Source organism: Solea senegalensis, linkage group LG18 (assembly GCF_019176455.1).
Source record: "Solea senegalensis isolate Sse05_10M linkage group LG18, IFAPA_SoseM_1, whole genome shotgun sequence".
Taxonomy (NCBI): Eukaryota; Metazoa; Chordata; class Actinopteri; order Pleuronectiformes; family Soleidae; genus Solea; species Solea senegalensis.
Window position 1 is genome coordinate 5,458,510 of NC_058041.1, and position 20,976 is coordinate 5,479,485.

General features: G+C 40.8%; 1 protein-coding gene across 2 annotated transcripts in view; it reads left to right on the top strand.

Annotated features, from left to right (window-relative positions):
* The first annotated feature begins 3,604 nt into the window (after nt 1-3,604).
* Nucleotides 3,605-20,976, top strand: part of bahcc1b (BAH domain and coiled-coil containing 1b) — a 78,549-nt gene continuing 61,177 nt past the window's right edge. The window contains exons 1-2 of one of the 2 annotated variants that reach the window (XM_044014641.1): nt 3,605-3,885; nt 16,679-17,015. In XM_044014641.1, coding sequence (XP_043870576.1) covers nt 16,844-17,015 — 172 coding nt within the window. In that variant the 5' untranslated portion in view covers nt 3,605-3,885; nt 16,679-16,843. Of the gene's footprint in view, nt 3,886-13,107; nt 13,306-16,678; nt 17,016-20,976 lie in introns of those variants that run through there. The other variant, XM_044014640.1, reaches the window with a different exon arrangement.

Below are 20,976 nucleotides of genomic sequence, written 5' to 3' on the forward strand. Positions count from 1 at the left end.
TTCCGTGTGTGAGCTCAGCTCGCTGAAAATTATAACGTATCCGAGGACGAGTGCGTCCGGGGCGCTGTGTGTGCCGTTTGTGATCTTATTCTTCCATCAGCGGCTCCCCTGTTTAATCTGCATTTGGCTGCAACATGAATAATTTTTGCTGCGCTGCAAAAATCAAGTCAGGAAGATGAATCACGGGGTAAACACAAACATGTGTGCGTCTGTGTTTGTTTATGTGCACTTCATACATCACGTTATGTCACTTTCACAGTTTTTTCTTTCCCCCTGTAAGAACAAAAAATGTGTTCTGGGTGAAATTCTGGCCTGTGACTGATTCACAACTTGTTGCCTTTCGACTGCAGCGGGAACTTAAAATTGCACGCATTTGAAATTTGCATGACGATAAATTGTGTTTCTGAATCCGCGACCACAGCTTGCACACTGTAAACCTCGGTAAGTGAACCCATGTGGACTAATTAGAGCAGTTATTCTAATATGTGCCGTAGTGTAGGGTGAATGTTCGGCGAATTGAATTAAATCGAGAGAAACCTGTTCCTCATTTTGCCGGAGACCCTCTGCACCTGGCCCTCGGGGCACCTGGCGATCCCTGCGCCCCCAACTCGTGGACCCCACTCTCCCTCTGCACAGATAGACCCCTCCTGCCCTTTTTCCCCCTGCCTTTCTCTAATTTTATGTCGTTTTTATGTGGCTCATGGCAACAATTTGCGATTAAAAGTGTGTAATAATGCCCAGAAATTGCATTTGAGTTGTAATTTTTGGACATAATCTTGCGGTTACCAAACAAACCCCCCTGCTGTGAAGCTTTGAGATTTAGGGCCTGGTCATTTTTTATACATACATACAAGCCCACGGTTCGGTTGAAATGCTCTGTTCCACACATGCTTTCTCAATCTCCTATTTAATCCCGGTGGTGACAAGTTCTCACCAGGAAATGGCCGTCATCTGTCTTTCCTTGTATTCTTTGAGCGCTGATTTGCACATATGTGGGCACCAGTGGACTTCCTCACATAACGTCAATCAAGTTTCCTTGGTTTCCTTCATTGTCTCTTTTTGACCAAAACGACACCCAGTGGACTGGGAAGTGTTGTGTTACAGGGAGCATGTGCAGGTCTACATGGATTTGTGAGACTGTCCTTTAACGAAACTTAAAGGGGACATATTATACCCTATTATTATATTATACCCTATTTCCACAATTAAAATAGTTGGCGATCAGTCACATACAGTGGCAGTTTAGGCAGCTCGCTGCTGGGGATCAGCGGTGCTGTCCATAAGTCTTTTTAACTGATTTACACAGACAGTGCCGTCACAGGAAGAGACCTCTGACACATGGATACTTAGGGACAGCACTATGGGTAACTATGGGTCGATTTGGTTAACCCCCAAATAGGACCCATAGTTGTGTTTTTCAGTTGGAGGACTTGCTGGACTTGTCCATGTATGTCTGGCCCACAAAACTTGGACAAAAAAAATCAACCTTGGTCACATGTAACCCCTGGGGCTTAGCTGGTAAGGAGTTGCGCTTGACAACACAAGATGGCTGTCTCAATGAAACAAGGCCCCTGCCTTAAGTACAGATAAGATCTAAGATTTTTGTTACAGTTTTTATTTGTTCCATAAAATTCTCAATTTAGTTTAATAACATACATTAATTTAGTCAAACTATTTCAGTACATGTTCAGTATGTGCCTGTTTTTGTATATTTTTGTGCGAAAGGGGGCAATGGTGGCTCTTTTAGCACAGTTTAGTCACATTTCTCCTTTTATGTTGCGTTTATTATCCAAACACCGGCACAATTTCGGCCCTGGTGCCATATGTAAGTCATCAGCCAAGTTTGAAACCTGTGAACCGTGACATTCGCAAAATAAATTTCTGTACAGATGTGCAGATACAAACAATGGACTTAAAACAGATTTTAAGAATCAAACTAAAATATGGAAACTTAAGAAATGCCAACATAATATTATCATTTCTTTCCTTTTTATTTAAATTTTTCTGTCAATAATTATGACGTGATACGACAAACTTTTATTGTCCTCGTGAGAAAATTTGTCTTGGACTCGGTTACAATAAAAAAAACAAATAACGCATGACAAAAATATGACAATACAAATACACTTTACAAATATCACACACACACATAAATACAAATTAATGGCAATAAAAACACCATGAGTGGATTGCACAGCCTCAAGTAGTGTTATTTAAAAGTCTGACTGAATTTGGCACAAGTGTGTTTTTTTTCCACTTGAGCCCCCTTTCCTCCCTCTCGCCCCTGAAATGCCTATGCACGCCCCTGGGGCTTTGGGGGCCCTTTTTCGGTTGCGGACGCGGCCAGGCAGGGGTTAAAGTGGTGACGTGGTGCTCCTGAAGCGGTGACCCGCGGGGGCAGCCAGCAGGAGCGGGAGGGGGAGCGAGAGAGGAGAGAGGAGGAGGAGAAGGAAGAGAAAGGGAAAGAGGAGCTGAGGTTCTGTTTTTGGGGAAGGAAAGTCCACACAACAGCTTATTATTTCCCTCCGTGTTTCATATAGTCTAACTCCGCTTCTTCCGCGTTCACTGCCAACCTGCAGCAGATTTCATCACGTATTAGGGTTTTATATGTGGTTTTTTTGCCTCCTTTCTCTCGTTGTGCGCTTTTATGAGTTGCGACCTTTGTTTCGCAGGCATGCAGGCAGCAGCGGACGGCGCGTGCAGATAAATTCACTTTTTTACGCACCGACGTGTCTGGACCGTTTGGACTCGATCAAAGGCTGCGGGGCACAAACGCCGTGGACTCTTTTAACGCCCTGTGCTAAATGTTTATAGCGCTCGTACATTTGGAGCCGCGCGCGTAAATACAGGCAGTTTAGTGTTGGAGACGCTGGAGCAGACGCACGAGAAACCTCTGGATATCAGAGCTCACTGATGTACGCAGTGTTGGTGAATACTGTTATTATTTAATAACAAGTTTAAGTTTAAGTTTAAACCGCCTCTAATTACGGTTCTTTTAATTCTTCTTCTTCTTTTTTTTACAAACACTGAACAATATAAACACAAAAGTCAAAGTTTTCTTTACGCACGGATGAGTTTGTAACACGTGGTGCGTAAACGGAAGAAATGTTGGGCCTTAAAGCTCTTACAGTTGACTCTGATTAACACTTGTGTTGGTTTGGAGGAAGTGAGGGACAAATGTAACGGATATCAGACAGGATACATGTGTATCATCATCATCATCGTCCTCCTCCTCAACCTCTTCAGCCTTTACGCACAGATCCTGTTCGGCACAATCACAAATGTAAATGCAGCTGCCGGAAACCATGTGGATGCAAGTGTGTTTGTGTGTGTGACAGCAATCTTGTATTTGTCGCTTTGTGGGGACCCAAAAAACGTATAGACCAGACGCAGTGTGTGCGTGTGTGGTGACTAACTCGCCCACGTGCTTACAAGATTTTTGTCCGCTTTGCCTTGATTTACAGAATAAAACACAGAAAAGGGAAGACGGTGTTTCTCTCCGTCGATTTTCTGTTTGATGTCAACTACAACTGTGAGTGTGCGTGACAAGGAGAGAGAGAGTGTGTGTGTGTGTGTGTGTGTGTGTGAGAGAGAGAGAGAGAGAGTGAGTGAGAAAGAGAGAGAGAGAGACGACGCGTCATCCAGACATAAAAACTGCCATTAAACGGTGCAGCCTCGCGGAGACTCTCGCGTCCACAGACCGTGTGTGTACTCGGGGAAAACCCCTTCGCGTGGATATAAACGCAGCAGTGGAGTCCACGCGGCGCGCGCGTCACTTTGGAGACGAGTGCGTGTTTTGTTTTGTTTGTTTTGTTTTTATAAAATCAAATTGACATACACTGTATAGATAAATTGACGCGCTTTATGGACACACTTCTTTTATAGGTAGGTGTTTTATTTTAAAATAATGTGTGTGTGTGCATATATATTTGTATATATATATATATATATATGTGTCTGTATATATATATATATATATATGTGTCTATATATATATATATATATATATATATATATATATATATATATATATATATACATACATACATATATGTGTATGTATATATATTTATATATACATACACATATATGTCCTTACATTTTATGAATGCGTTTTGGGGATTTACTGAAACAGTTTTTATTGATTTACTTACTTATATTATATTTATTTGTATTTAGGGACATTAATTGATGCCATTCGCTAAAAAAGAAACGCATGGAAAGTTTGTGCGTAATTCCTCTCAGGCGCAGCCGAGTGTTTGTGTTTGTCTTGAGGATTTTAAATATATGACTGAGTGTGTAGTTAATGTATAAGAAGAGGGCGAGTGGCCAGCTGGGGGCCACATAGAGGGCACGCGCGCGCACATGCAAGATGAGCCAACCATGAGAAGTTTGTGTTTGTGAGATTATAGTGAGTTACACATTGTGTGTGAAGATTATTGGGTTGTTGTTTCTCTCTCTCTCTCTCTCTCTCTCTCTCTCTCTCTTACACACACACACACACACACACATACAATCGTGTGTGTTTTCTCACTTATTTAAAGAAGTGGCCATAAAGACAGAATAAATCGATACATTGATTCAGATGTGGAGTCTTTTCAAACATTAACAGCAGATAAACCTGCCCCATTAGTCATAACCCCGCACACACTCACCTATACACACTCACTGACCACTTTATTAGGTACACATGTGGCCTTTTTCTGGATTAACGCTGCCTCTCTATAATTTTTTGAACCAGTCTAGTCGTTCTCCTCTGACCTTTAGCACCAAGAAGATAATTTCTCACAGAGACAATAATAATTTTATAGAAAAGGTATCTTTTTTTTTTGGGCCATTCTGCATAAAACCTTGCCACTGCTGTGTGTAAATGTCCCAGTGGATGAGTATTTTCTGTCACTTTCTAAATCATCTTTCTGTTTCATTCCGATGCTCAGTTTAATCTTCAGTCTTTGTGCCTACATGCACCATCTTGCAGTCACGTGATTGGCTGATTAGATATTTGCGTTAAAAAGGGCAGTTGTACAGGTGTACCTAATAAAGTGGCCGGTGTAAGCGTGTGTATGTACTGTTTGTCGCAGACTCGCAGTCACATGAGTCTAATTGAGGGAGAATCGTGCTTCATGTCCTCGAGTCACGTCAGACATAGTTCCCTCACTCACACACTCACTAACAGAGGGAGATGAACACATTAGCTACAGCAAAAGAAAATAAACTTATAGGTGTAAAAGTTCAGCAGCTCAGTCATTGAACACCAGCTTTACAGTTTATTTACTATGCACTACCAACAATATATATTTTTAAAGGCTAGATTAATTCTGTAAAATTGAAATAATACAATTAGTTGTGAGATTAAATAAATTTATTAAAGCTGTGGTTTTCAATTTGGCAACTTTTTGAATAATTTTTCACTGGTAAAAAGTTCAACTTAATGGTTTAGACTTCTTTTTTAATCTATTTATATATTAAATAAAGAGATAATTAGTTGTAATTATACTATATTTTAATCCATGTTTAAAATATATATATATGCAGTATGTATACATATAGATAGATATGTGTATACATATATATTATTATTATTATTATAAATATTTGTACTATAGTTGTGGCGTCAAGAACATACAAGATGCATTCAGTGAAATCTGTAAATATAATAATTTATTGTTATATTTGTATATAGAAGGGATACTGCTGTTGTTTTCTTGACAATTACCCTCATTATTATTAACTTCAGTCCAGAATGTTGTACCTTCTTGTGATGTGTTCAGGTGCATCATTTAAACTCTTGGCCAAATATTAATATAAATGTTGTTTTTCTTGCAGTCGACTGCCGTCGGTGACTGTTTCAAAGACATTTGTTCTAAAAATAAATAAATAAAGAGATTGAGTTACTTGAATAGTTGAGTGATGAATTGCAGAGAGGTCACGTGACCTGTTGACCCCATGACCCTCGGCAGAGCAGTAGTTGCACTGTGGTTGCGGTTTGGTTTAAAACAGAGGCTTTCCAATGAAACGATACAACTTTGACGTTGTTCTTTATTAAAACACACACAAAATATGTCTTTTGTGTGTGTGTCAGACGCTGTTGCGTCACACACTTCAAACACATGCTTCGTTTAATGCCATTGTTTGCGTTGTGTGTGAGTAATATCAACATTTCTGTTGCTGTTATGATTTAATTCTCCTTTTTGTTTGGATAAAAAAACTACATGTGAGCTTATATGGCGCGCGCGCACACACACACATAGGCAGACATGGTTATGGCACAGCTTGGCACGCAATGGCTGTTTATGTTCAAATGCTAATTAAAGCCTCCACCTGCGTGTTTTTGATGGCCCATAAATAGACGCCGGTGCTTTCATGTCATCCATACACTTCTGGTTGGTGGCGGTGGTTACAGCCGGAAATATGGCGGCCCAGTGACAGGTACTAATTTGGTGCCCAAGTCATCATCATCATCATCACCTTCTTCTTCTTCGCCTTCCTCCATAATGCTCTTGATCTAAAGGTGTCCACAGAGTGACATCACAGTTTCCCTTCTTCAATTCTGTCATTTAGAAGAGAAAGATTTTTTTCCAAAACCATTTTCTAAACTCCTCTGCAGACCATCTTAATTTTGTCGGGACCATTAGTTGTAGCAGCAGTGACGTGCCTAGGGATTTCGGGGGCTAGCGGCCTAAGGAGAAAAGAGGGCACCCTTCATAAGTTCAGTGGCTAATTACCAATTTAATTCAGTATTTGTTTTATTTCAACAACCGTACATTCGTGCAGCTGTTTCATTGGCTCATGTTAAACAGGTTTCTTCCAAAACACTTGACAAATTTAACTTTAATTTGAAGTGTTTTATACACTCTGAAATAGTAACTGTGGCTATTTTACCAATACTTTTACACACCATAGAATAGAGGTAAATGTAAATCTTTTAGTGTTTTAAGTTCTGTTTCTGTGTGGATGAGACCATTGTGTAACTTTAATACAAAACGAAATGTAACACTTTCAATTAGATTTTAACACTAAAATAGTTTAATTAAACACTATTTCATAAGTGTATTTGGTCCCAATTGGAACTAATGTTATGTTGAAATTACATTATTATACTGACACTGTGCCATTAGAATGAAATAAACCTTGTGTTTTAGAGGAGGCCCGTTTACCTTTTTAGAAGGTAAAAGTGCAGGTTACTGGCGACTGTGTGCGTTCATGGATCATAGCAGTGAGAAGGTCAACTCCTGACTTCATCCTGTCTTTTTACGCAGCCACGAGAACAAAACAAACAAACAAGGTTTGTGAACGACTAACACGCCAACAGAGCGCGCGCACGCTGGACGCACCAGCCTTAGTTTTTCATAAAAAACAAAAAACAAAAACACACCACCCAAAAACATTGGCAGCGCCACACCTCGTACTTCAACGCGTCTCTATTGTCTGTGTGGAAACTCACATCAGAAAATATCTGCTGAGGAGAGGATGACTGCCCTGCGTGGAGTGGAGTAGAGGGTGGGGAGTGGGGGACTCCTCCCGTGGAGACAGCAGCCTCTCCATTTGGACTTCATTTAAAAACCAGCGTCGCCAATGTGTTTCCCGTTGACTGTGAATGGCTTCTCTTTTAATGTGGTCCCATTTAGACGCTCGCGAGTTTATTCACTTAATGTCACGGACGCATAACTCACTTCATCCTCCTGTTTCATCCTGTTGCACCGCGCGTAAACACCTTATTTACCTTCGCCTTCTTTTTCTGGAAAATGTCCCGCTGAACTCTACATTATGTATAAATGAGATTGCGCACTTTATTTAGTTAAAAAAGAGATGGATTTCACACACACACGCACACACTCGCGGGGAGAGAACCTGCCTCGCCTGCGTGTGCGCGCAAGAGGAGCTTCACGGGATGTGTGGCCTCCTCGCAGCGGAGGAAGCGGAGGAAGACTCGTGCACACACACACACGCACACGGGGGTCCAGAGTGAGGGAAGAAGAAGAAGAAGAGGGAGGGAGAGAGAGAAAGAGAGAAAAGGAAGGAGGGAGGGATGGTGGAAAGTGTCAGTCAGGAACGCTTCATTGCTCGAGGACAATCCGCGAGCAGGACCGGTCTGTTTCAAGAGCAATCAGTCAATCCGCATTAATTACCCCGCGCCCCCAACCCCCACCTAACACACACACACATACACAAACACACACGGAGCTATCCTGTTAAGGTCTCTCACTGATTTCCATTCATTTTTGGACACAGACTAAACAAAGCCCTGTATCCCTAACCTTAACCATAACTAACTAGTTAATAACCTATAACCATATGAGCCCTAAACTTCTTCTCCCTCATTAGGACCAGGTTTTGGTCTCCACGAGGACTATACTGGTCCTGACAAGGTCAGTGTTTATGGTGGGGGGGGGAGTCCTAAAGAGGAAACAAATACAAGAACACACACACACACACACACACACAGCACTGGCACACAGACAGGAGGCTGGTGTGTGTGTGTGTGTGAGAGAGAGAGAGAAAAGGATAACACGCGCGCACGCACACATACACACACGCCCAGCCCACCCCCCTCCTTTAAGTGAAAAAGAACCAATAAAAATCAAGCTATAAAGGGCTTTTCCTTGTCACTAAATAAATTAAATGCAGATTTCTGTTATAAGTGGTGGACACCCCCACCCCCTCCAACCCTCACCCCCCCCACTCCCAAACACACACACTTGTGAGCAGCAGAACAGGATTCTTTATTGTTCCTCTTCTGTCATTAGTGCTGAGGAGGACAACAGAGAACAGAGGAACCAAGACATTTTATAATGCGTAAATATACACTATATATATGTATACTACATGTTCGTATATGGTCATATAGGTTTTAGACGCATCCCTAGAATCAGATTATTGCATTATACAGCACATGAAGAGTTGAATCCCATTTCAAAAAGTTAGAAATCTGTCGTCTACACTAATGATGCATAAATCAATGTAAATCCTATAGATTTGTATATGAATGAATATGAAACAGTGGGTTGAGAGTTTTCACTTTGACCACAGAGAGAAACACAAACTGCTGGAAGTGTGCGTGTGCATGCCTGTGTGTGTGTGTGTGAGAGATGCAGCAGCCTGCTGTGTAAATAGGAGACGAGGCCATAACGATTATCTAATTACAGATGTGATAAATCTGCTCCTCAGCTTTGGCCTTATTTGATTTGAACTGTGTTCGTATCAATTAATTTCACCTCAATGTGTGTGTGTGTTTATGATGTACAGTATCTGCTGCAGTCACAGCATCATCATCATCTTTGTCTTTGTCCAGCAGTAACGTGAAGTAAAGTAAAGTGAAGCTAGTGGTGATTTAAATATGTATTTAATACGTGTGTTAAACTAGATAAAATTAAAAATTAAAAAAACAAAATTAAAAATAGATTATATTTTAAACAACAGAAATTCACAATAATTATATTCTTTATATAGAGCTGTATTGCATACGCCCTTGTATATTTATCATACATATAGATACATACACATGCCATATACATATATTATCTACAATTATATCTATATTTATTTCTTTTTAAATATTACAATTTCCATATTTTGTGATTTTGCACTGATTATTTTTTTATATATATATATATTCTAACATACATGGTTTTATACAAAGTAAAACCAAATCTTCCAAATCTTTTTAAAAAATGTTAACTATTGTCCTCACATGCAGCTCTTGCTTCTCACTCATTGTGTTAAATCTTCCTTATTATAATAATTGTTATTATTGTTATTGTTACAATTATAACTGACCTACCGTTTGAGCTGCTGCGCGAGAGCGGAAATGTCCACTTAATTATGGAGCAATAAAAAAACAGAAAAGTTTCAGGTCGACGTTTTTCAGGCGAAGCCGCGCGACAAAAGCCGAGTCCTACCGAAGCTCTCACTCTGTCACATGTGAGCTGAGAACATGAGAGAAATCTGTTACATATATATGTACACATACATATATATATATGTATATATAATTGTATAAATGTGTGTGACTCTCGCTCTCTTTTCTCTCCTGTCGTGGAAACTTTTCTCTCTCGGTGCCTGCGTGGAAAGAACACGGCAGCGGCAGCAGCGGCAGCAGCCGTCTGTCTTTCCTCTTCTTCTTCTCCTTCTTCTCCTCCATTTTCCAAACACAAACTTGTTATTGCACCATTCCGTGAATCTCTCGCCTCTGCATTTGATACAACATGTAATCCCCTCTCTCTCTCTCGCTCTATCTCTCTCTCTGTATCTCGCGCAGACCGTATTCCCTTTGATTTAGTCACTCTTGACTCTCCTTTTGCTCTGGGGCCATCGGGGTTCTCGGCAGGGGGGGCGCCTTGAAACCGCCCCTGCTTATCTCCTTTCATCGTTCGGCGCGGGGCCGCCTTGAAACCGCGGGGGCAGTAATTGCTTTTTTCAGGCAGCCCAGTGCGGACTGGCCAGCAGCCAATCAGAGCCTTGTTTACACTCGGTGATTGACAGCGTTCTGGCCGCCCGCCAGCCAATCAGTGGCATCGTAGAGAACCCAAGTTTTAACCCTTTACCGCCACGTATAAACAAACCCCTATCATATATATATATATGTAGATAGATATGTATATACTGTAATAATGTGGAAACCTAAACAAATGAAATTCATTCAACCTAAAGTTAACATAAATATTAAGAGAATTTGCTAAATTTAGGTTAAATGAACTTAATTCAGTGAAGTGTTACCAATGACAGTAGTAGCTATATTCACTGTAAAACTAGGAGCATATACTGTATGTGTATAATGTGTGTGTGTATACATGTATTTATATAATGTAAGTTTTTTTATTGTATTATTCATATGTTGTCAACTTTTATATAAAAAGGTTGACAAAATTAAAAAGCTTAAAACTTGAACTTAAGTTATAACGTTATATAAACGTTAAATAAAATGGTTGCTAAACTTACATTTTTTTGGACATGAATATTGCTAAAATAGGTTGAATAAATCTAATTCAGTTAAGTGTTACCAGTTAAAGTAGTGGGGTTATATATAACATTACATATGATTAAAAACTAGCAGCACATATTTATAAAAGAAATACGTTAAATGACTCAATTCAATTTCATTTTACATTAAAGTTATTTTAGCCAAGTTACTCTAACAACAAATACTGGAATTACTAAACAATTACCAAAAACAAAAACAAATGAATAAAAAATGAATTAAGTTCTTTCAAGTAAAGTTAAACCTGAATTTTAAGAGGATTTGCTAAATTTAGGTTGAATGAACCTTATTAACTGAGTTAATTACCAGTTAAAGTGGTAAGGTTTATATTCACTGTAAAAAAACAACTAGTAGCACACATTAATAAAAAATAACGTTTAAATTACTTAATTAAACTGCAGTGTACGTTAAACTTATTTTAACCAAGTTAACTTAACATCAAATACTATAGTAGATGTTTGAATTGAGCAAACTTATATACTGTATTTATGTATATGTACCATATATGTACTGTAAAAAGAAAATGGTTCAACAAACTTAAAAAAAACACATTTGGCAACACGCACATTGATTCAAACTAAATGTATATTTTATATTATGTGTGTATATATGTATGTGTATGTGTGTGTGTTTATATATATATATATACACACACATACATGCTAATCCTATCCTTCCACTTTTAATTGGCTAAATTAGTGAACCATGTACAAGGATAACACTGAAGACAGTAATGCTTTCAAATTACGCACTGATTCAATTTGTCTGTGTGTGTGTTTGTTTGTGTGTGTGTGTGAAGGGTAAACACAACAGTAGAAAACCCAAAAATAACCACCTTAACACAGTGTGGCTTTACCTCATTGTTCAAAAATGACAAACAAACAAACAACGCTAAACTAACCTTTTTCTCTTTCTGTTTCTAATGCCATTATTCCTTTAAATATGTGTCATCATCCTGGAATAAGTGATGAGATCACGGAGTAAACTTTAGCTGCGTCAACAAATCCAAGTTCATCATCTTTCTTTACAGAAAGTGACATTTAAATGTTAACACCTACATGGATTAAGTTCAAACTACTCAACCAAAGTGAGTAAATTATCATCCATATAATAGAATTTCTTCATTTAATTTAATGTGCATATAGGCCCTAAAACCTTCCCTTATGTTTATATAGTTATGCTTAATTTTTATATTCTATTGTTTTATTTAGCTTATTCTCATTCAGTAACTGCTTTTCTCATCTAATTTAATCAGTTTTAATCTCCAACACTCCAAATCACCAAAGTCAATTCCTTATACGTTGATGAACAGATTCAGAGTCTGGCTGTTTGTACATACATATATAAAAAAGAGAAAAGATAGAAGAAGAAGAAGAAGAAGAAGAAGAAGAAGAAGGAAAACGTGTACTTGTCCAATAATTCAGACTCAGATCCTGCTAATAAGGATTTATTTTGGCAAAACACGCGCAGCAGCGAGAGTGAAAAGGGTGGATTTCCCTGAAGGGGCATCAATAAAACTCTCACATCACTGCTGTCACATGGTAAAAAAAAAAAATAATAATAATAACGATACACTCAGTGAGAACACACTCAGCTCCAGCAGTGATGTGGAGGAGCAGGAGCCTCCTGCAGCTCCTCTTCTCTCCTGGCTCCTTCGCATTCGTGCGTAAAAAAAGGGGGGGAGCTGCAAATCAAACGCGCGCCGTTTCGCTCCGCGGCTCCGGCTGCTCCTCTCATTGGCCGCGAGCTGCAGCCAATAGCTGCGTGTGTTTACCGTTGAAGGGGAGGAGGAGGAGGGAGGGAAGGGAAGGGTGGAGGAGGAGGAGGAGGAAGAAGGGGAGGAGGAGGGGGAGCGCCTCACGGGCACGCTTTCACATTGTCGTTCTCAAACCAGTGGGCCTGCGCGTTCACCTCTTCCACGCACGCGCATACACACATACACTCACTGACACACACACACACACCTCCTCCTCTCGGCGTGTCTGAGTCTCCGGCTGCATGAACGAGCCCCGATTCACTACAAGCCTGAACTTCTACGCTGCGTCTCAGCCATACCTCCACTGAGAGACTGCACAGCTCAGTCCACAGCTGCAGCAGCAATAGCAGCAGCAGCAGCAGCAACAGCAGCAGCAGCAGCAGCAGCAACAGCAGCAGCAGCAGCAGCAGCAGCAGAGGATGTAATCAATCCCACATGTTTCTGCTCTGCGACTCGGGGATTTTTCACTTTGAATATTTTTGTCTTACTTTCTGTTTTTTTTTTTCTTGCTCTCTCTTCTTGTTTCATTCACACCCTGCTCCTCCTGCCATGCACAGGATATAACTTACCAGTAAGTAGCACAATCCTCTCCTACATATTATATTATATTATATATTATATATATAGATTAGTTTTCGTACTTCGTGGAGAAGACGATGTTGTAAATTCGTGTGTGTGTTCGTGTGTGTGTTTACAGAAAGGAAAGAACATGAGAGAATAAAAGAGCAAACATGAAAACGCGCAGCCCTTCCGTGTTGGTTTGTGATTATAATATTTGCGTAAAAGGACATTAAAGGGTAATTTGGTGGATTTTTTTGTTTGTGCTGCTGCTGCTTCTTCTCTGCTCTCTCGGTGTGTGTGTGTGTGTGTGTGTGCTCGCTGTGTTGACCTTTCTCCACAGCCAAATCGCTCGTGTGTGTTTCTTATTCATTCAGAGGAGAAAAGGAAAAACACTCGCCTTTCAGCGCCCGCATTTTCATAGATTATAAATTGTAGATTATTTCTTTGTTAGTCTCGTGTTGTATTGTGTGTGTGTGTGTGTGTGTTTGAGGGGGAGAAACGTGGTGGGTTTGGAAGCAAACTGCAGTGCGCGCTGTGCTGCTCTCGCTCTCCGCGTATCCCTCGGTGTTCAGGCTGAGCTGACGCCGCTGTGCCGTCACCTCGGCCCGGCTTGTGCCTCTGCTGCGTGTCGGGCATCTGAAAGTCACCGTTTAACGCCTCGCGTGTCATATCTGACTCTGAATTTCATGCGTATAATTGTCAAAATGCAATAATTTGGCCTCTAAATAAAAAAAACGACAACAATTTAATACAAAATTTCAACTTAATCTTTGACCCGCACCTTTGTGATTTAATAGAGTTCATTGTAAATTACACAAATGTGTATTCTTATTGGTATATTTTTTATTTTTTAATGTATAAATAATACAATTTAGTGGCATTTGTGTGGAGTGAGTGTCATTTTTAGCAGAATTGTCAGTTTTGCTTGGGGGATTTTCTTCTGGCAGTGGAATGACCCTTTGCATGGCAGTGATGTGTGTGTGTGTGTGCGCTCAGTGGGTGTGTATTTGTGTGTGCTCGGTAGGTGTGTATGTGTGTTTGTGTGTGTATAAGGGTTATGAGAGTGTCTGGCTGAAGTGGAAGGAAGTCTGAACCCCACTGCTACACACACAGCTCATCCAAATAATAATTTCCCCACAAAAAACAGTTATTTTTGGAGGTTTTTCTTGCTTTTACGCACAGCGTCATCATGGCCCTGTTTGTGTTGCGCGTGTGTGTCTGTCTGTGTGACTCTTTCTCTCTGTGATAACACGGGATTTAGATCCAGGTTGTTAAATGTAGTCTGAGTGGCTCTGTGTTGACGCGGGATGTAAACACGGAGGACGTGTGTTTACGGCCCTGAAAATTTTTAAAAACCTATAGACAAACGTCAGAGGCAGAGTGGTGTGTGATTGATGTCCCGTACAGAGCAGAGCCATTGTTTCTCACATGCAGTCTGAACATGGGGGACAGTGAGGTGGTGGTGGTGGAGGAGGAGGAGGAGGAGGAGGAAGAAGAGAGTCCATTTTGCTTTCCCAGTGCGCATTTACAGTATCCTCTGCTTCCATATGCTCTCAAATGTGTCATCTAAAAATGTTTACATTAAATTATTTCATATTTAGAAATGAAAGAAAGTGGAGATCACTGGGAACATGTTTGGATTTTTGGTGTGTTTTTACGCATGGCTGTGCTTTTACGCACAAGGCTTTACGGTCACTTTCCAAACTTTTTTGAACACAAATGGTGAAAGTCATTGAGCTGCTTTGTGTATGTGTGTGTGTGTGTGTTGTAGGAGACTAGACCCCCTCTTCCTCTCCAGCTCATACAGCAGCAGCTTATATATATTCTCCTGCACTCCAAATGCGCCTGGTCCACCAGAGCATTTGATATTTTCTTTGTTCCTTTATCGTTGATTCCTGGGAGGTGCTATCAGCATCCACACAGCGCTAGATGGACGTGAAAGGCCTACAGAGCAGAGATGGACTGCTGCTGCTGCTGAGGCGTGTGTATGAGTGTGTGTGTGTGTGTTTGGAGACTGCGTAGAGGCACCCAGCTCTTTCCATATCATATCTGTGTGCGTCACAGGGAGTCCTATTTAAGTAAATGACCTGGGCTGTAAGACATACATATAAAGTCGATGATTTCCGAGTCTATTTCACTGTTTATTGCCGCCTCTCTCTCAGACACACACACACACACTGGGGCATAAAGGTGATTTGATTTGTGTTTGTGATTACACTGAGTCTCTCTCTCTATGTTGTGTATGTAGCGGAGATGCATGGCGTTTTTCGCCATTGTCAGGAGGCGCAGGGCCTCTGCTGACGCTGCAGGAGTAAAACTGAAATATCATGTGTCATTAGTATTTTTTATTTTTAAATAATAAGCAACAACAAATAAGAAAAATCAAACAATAAGAGGTACAAGAGCAACACAGAGAGTCAGATGTGTGTCTCTGTGTGTGTGTGCGTGACACCTCCTAATCTTTCCGGTCTCAACGCATTTTTCTTTTAATCTCGGAGATCCTCGCACCGTCAGCACAACGGTGGCGCGCGCAGCAACACGTCCAAAGTAACCTATATAACATTTTATGACACGTGATTGAAGGAAATGATCAAACTTGAATATACATAAACAACCACACACACACATTCGCAGAGAATCTGTGCACTCTAAAGGTTTTATGGCGGATTTAAAACGTCTGAATTATTACGGATTAAAACAACTTTTGCGCATTTTTACGCACTTTCTGTCCTCAACTTTCTGCTTGTACGGGGTTCTCCGTGGTCCGGCGTGTTTGTGACATACTCCTTGTTCAGTTTCAACACGTCCTTCACCGAGAAACTCTGTGTGTGTGTGTGTGTGTGTGTGAACTCGTGTGCATCAGTTTCTCAGTACCTGAGCCAAATCTCCTCCACTTTGTATTTTCCATTCTTTGTCGCTGATTAAAAGAGAAAGATCCCGTGTGCGTTATTGGCACGGTGTTTGGTCACAGGATGAAGAAGACGAAGAGTAGGAGGAGGAGGAGGAGGAAGCGGAGTGAAGGAGGGTGAAGGACTCGTGCGTTGGTGCCAAATATGTAGAGCAAAGTAAAGTCACTTCAGCCACGTTTTATCTGCAGCGCAGACTTTACTCTCTTTTTCGGGCGTAAAGCGTCACGGGCAAGGACGTAACTGATGGTGTAAAAACTGTTTGTGAATATGGTTTTGTTTTTTCCATGAAATCTATTCAGTTTTATGTTGTAAATGCAGCTTGTTTGTCCAAAAAATATAAGCACCGAGTGTTTCTCTCTCTAGATTATATTCTCCTGCTCTACATCCTCTGCTTGGCTCGTGGTTATTGACGCGTCTCCCTCTCTCTCTCTCTCTCTCCCTCTCGCTCTCACTCCCTCCCTCTCTCTTTTGTAGGACATGACGGGGACTCAGTTTCTCTCCTGCAAAGCCAAAACTCCGCTCAATGCGAGGGGAGCCCGAAGTTCATAAAAAGGGATTATTTGCATCTGGGCGCGCGCGGATCGTCGCTGCCTCCGGATTTTACTTTGGATTTTGGGGATTTTATTGCGTCTCGCGGCGATGGAAAGCCGAGATTTCGCTCCTCCGCACCACCTCCTGACGGAGCGGAGCGCGCTGGTGCACAGCGCCGCGTCTCGGATGGCGCAAGGCGGCCACGGCTCCGTGCAGCACCCGGCTCACTTCCAACCCGGGAAATACTTCTCACCCCACCTCTCCATGGCACCGCACTCAGGTCAGTGAGAAAAGCTGCTTTCCTCTTTCATATGAATGACAAAGTAAACAATCGCTTTACTGTCTTTTTGTTCTGAAGCACATGTTCTCCATATTTCAAACTTGGGAAGCTGTTTGGGACGAAGTCGAATTTACAGTGTAAGAAAATCAGCCAGGCTTCAGAGATTAGCACTTTTATTAAAAAAACAAAACAAAACATTATTGAATGGAGTGTTTATGAACGCCGTGTGTATTCCATAAACATAAATATGTATACATGCACATATATTTAGTCAGTTTGGTGCTTCAGCCATGCGTAAAAGCGAAAATGGGCCATGAAAACATGAAAGGGGAATTTAGGAAATTAGATTAACGTGAAATTACGACGTCCTTTTTTTCGTTTTTGTTTTAGACTTTTAAATCTGTCAACCATTACAAAGAAATAAAATAATAATACACACATATATTCCAGGATTATTCTCCTGTATCACGCATGGTTTATATTAGGCGTAATCTTGTCACAGATTTATATGCTTTCATCAATTAGAAAATGTACTAATCGTTGTCATTTGGTTTAATTAATTATAGAGAATTGGGGTAATTCCACTGCTTATATTTCCAATTTGATAACAAATGAGAGGCTGTTGGAGCACGAGCTGCTCCCGGTTTGTGTGCAGCGAGGGGTTGGTGAGGTTGCTGAGGCTCCAGGCAGCACGAAGAGCGCAGGAGCTCTTTGGTTTGGTTCGTTTGCACCGGGGTCGCAGTGGCGGAGAGTGGTGGGGTTGAAGGGTGAAGGGTGGTGGAGGGGAGGAGGAGGAGGGGGAGGAAGAGGAGGGGGGGTGTTGGTGGTAGTGGTGGGGGCTCTGGCTAATAGAGGTGCGGGTAATACCAGAAAATCCGGTTTCTATATTGAGCGGGGACGTGACGGGGTGCGAATGGGTTGACAGTGCATGCATTAGATTTAACAAGTAGCTTTGGTATCCTGTCTCAATAGGGGAGGGGGTAGGGGGGGAAGGTGTGTGTGTGTGTGTGTGTAAAGAGAAAGAAAGGCTCTGCTCACACACTGTGTGTAACTATAATAACTATAACATATATAGTGGACAGACTACATTATCACGTGCCAGATGAAAAAGCTAATTAATGATCACTGGGTTCTTTGTTCAAACCTTTATTTTTCACTCTTGTTTTAAAGGTTTCCTTGTTATTGTTATTTGCGTGTCATTTTTTTCTTCCAGTTTTTCACGCACACATATGAACACTTTCCCTCTGGTGTTTTTGTGCGGAATCCACGTGTCCTCTGCTTCCTGCACTTATTTGAATATTGACGCAGTACATTTTTAAACCTGCTAACTCATTTAAACTAGAGTTTATCACAGCGTTTCCTTGTTTCCACACCCTTCTTGTTTTATGTTTGTTTGTTTGCAGAATCATATAAATAATTCACTTTGTTAAGAGTCCTGGTTCTGGTCTTGACTCAAGAAACTGGATTAAAATTGATCAGATTTGCGCTTAAACTGCTATAGTTTGGATTATATGTTAACGTATCCAAGTATGTAAACACCTTTATTTTCTATTACTGTACAATATACTGTATGCAGAACTGATAGTACAATATAATATAATTATTTATATACAATTTTATAATTTACAAAGTAATAGAATATATGTATTGATTGCTACTGTGTATATATACAGACAGACAGATAGACTCTTCTTTTCTATCACTCTACAGTTATCAATATTTATAATTCTATGTTTTATAGAATTGGTCAAAACGTATTGTAAAACATTTTCTAACATAGATAGATAGATATAGTCTGTCATAGAATTTTAAATTAGTAAAAAATTGTAAAAAATATTTTCATATTTTGAATTTCTAAATTATAAAGAAAATTGGTACAATTTACACGCTGCCATAAAGTTCCTGCACAGGCAAAAACAAACTGTAAATGTTTTTAAAATGATTTTATACGACTAAACAATTCACACTATTCCAGCTTTACGTTACACAGCGGCCAAATATGATATACAATTACTAAAACTGCGTGCTTTTATTCTACAATTACAAAACATTGTGTGTATTTCACACAACGTTCAGACCCACATCTAATTTTTGTTTTTAACAATCCTATAACAAACAACACCATTTAAACAGATTAGACTCCACTTTGATTTATATATATATTTATATATTTTTTTTTTTCATGTATAATGTTGGAAATAAAACGGCATAGTAATGCACTTCTGATAATACTATTGAAATATATTCAAGAGGGCGTCTCAGTGGGACTGGAGGTGCATGACACTGTGTTGAGATTCCAGATATCCAGACTCTCCATGCATGTCCCTGATGGGCTTTTTGACTGACATGATGGGCATGGAGGATTGTTGTTTTGGAATGGGGGGGCTGGGGTATACACTGGTGTGTGTGTGTGTGTGTGTGTGTGTGCTGCAAGGTTAGGATGGGGGTTACCTTTGTGCTCCCCCCCACACCACCCCCCCACGTTAGAGATCCAGAGCACTGTATTCCTGGCTCCAGGCCTCGGCACAGGGGGTAAATATCATGTGGGGTCGGCTATGTTGGGGCGCAGAGACACACATACACCTTTTTAAAGATATGGGTGTATCACAAAACTTCACAGTACAAAAAAAAAAAAAAATCACCCCCTGTTTCTTCATATCCCAGAAAACCTGCAATCCATCAATTTGCCGAAGCCTCTTATTTGGATCAGCATGGTGTCTGCTTGAATATGGTCGCGCTTGACAAGGTGATGGAATGACAGACGCATACCAACGCCATAGGACCCCGGCTAACCCCACCCCAACCAACCCCCCACTCCCATTTGATAAAACCCCCACAATGATATTACACAGACGTTTAGATTACTGATAGAAGCAGTGGGAAAGCCTTTGTCTCTCTTGTCGTCCCCTCCCTGTTTCTCTGCTTTGCTTTTATTCCACTTTTCTTTTCTTTCTCTATCATGTTAGCCTCTGGGCAGCAGTCGTGCAAGTGTGTGTGTGATTAAGGTTAGGTTTACCCTGCAGTCGCACAGGTGTGCAGTATTATAGAGGGCGTGGCAGCGCTTGTCACTGAACAGGTGTGTTACTTCCCAGACAGCAGACGGGTTTTGTTTACATGACTGTGTATGTGTGTGCGTACTGTGTTACTAGGTCACACACACACGCAGGCAGACGCACACACGCATGGTTTTTTTCACCTTAAGCTGCCTGTGTTTTTATAATAAGCCGCCGCCGTTATGTTTTGCTTGGACCATGATAACCTTTTCTGCTGCTTCTCCTCTTAATCTTTCCTCATCTGCCTCATCTCCACAACCCTTTTTCCCTCTCCTCTTCTCCTCTGTCTGCCCATCATTTCATCTCCCTTCCCCCCCTTGCGTAGTGGCTGAATGTGAGTAGGTGTGTGTGTGTTCATTCATTCATCACACAGCTGTCACTAATGTATTTCATCTTATGTAAGTGTGTGTCTTGTCTTTGGGATGAGACACGCCCCCTTTCTTCACACTACTCCTACCTGCACATGCACACAACACACATACGCACACATACTGTGAGTTTGGGAGAAAAAAAGAGGTCTAGCTACCGGCCAATTTATTAGGTACAGCTGCTTGTTGGCGCAAATATTGTGGTGGCGGCAACTGCAGTCATGTGCAGTCAATTAACTTAACCCGACTAGAGGCGACAGTAAGTCAAATTATTACAAGCCAGGTTTGTCCACGTGATCACGAAACCTCAAAGCAGCTAAAGCAGCAGAAGACAGGTGTCTTGTGTACCTAATAAAGTGCACATCTGAGTGTGTGTGTATTAGAAAATAAAGGGATTAACCAAATAGGGTTGAGAGGAGCTGGTGAAATTCAAAATGTGTAAGAAAACTATATTGTCTACGGAGAATAACGTGTCCGATGAGAAACCTCATTTATTTTCATTGGGTTCTTTGTTTAAACGTTTATTTTTCACTCTTATAA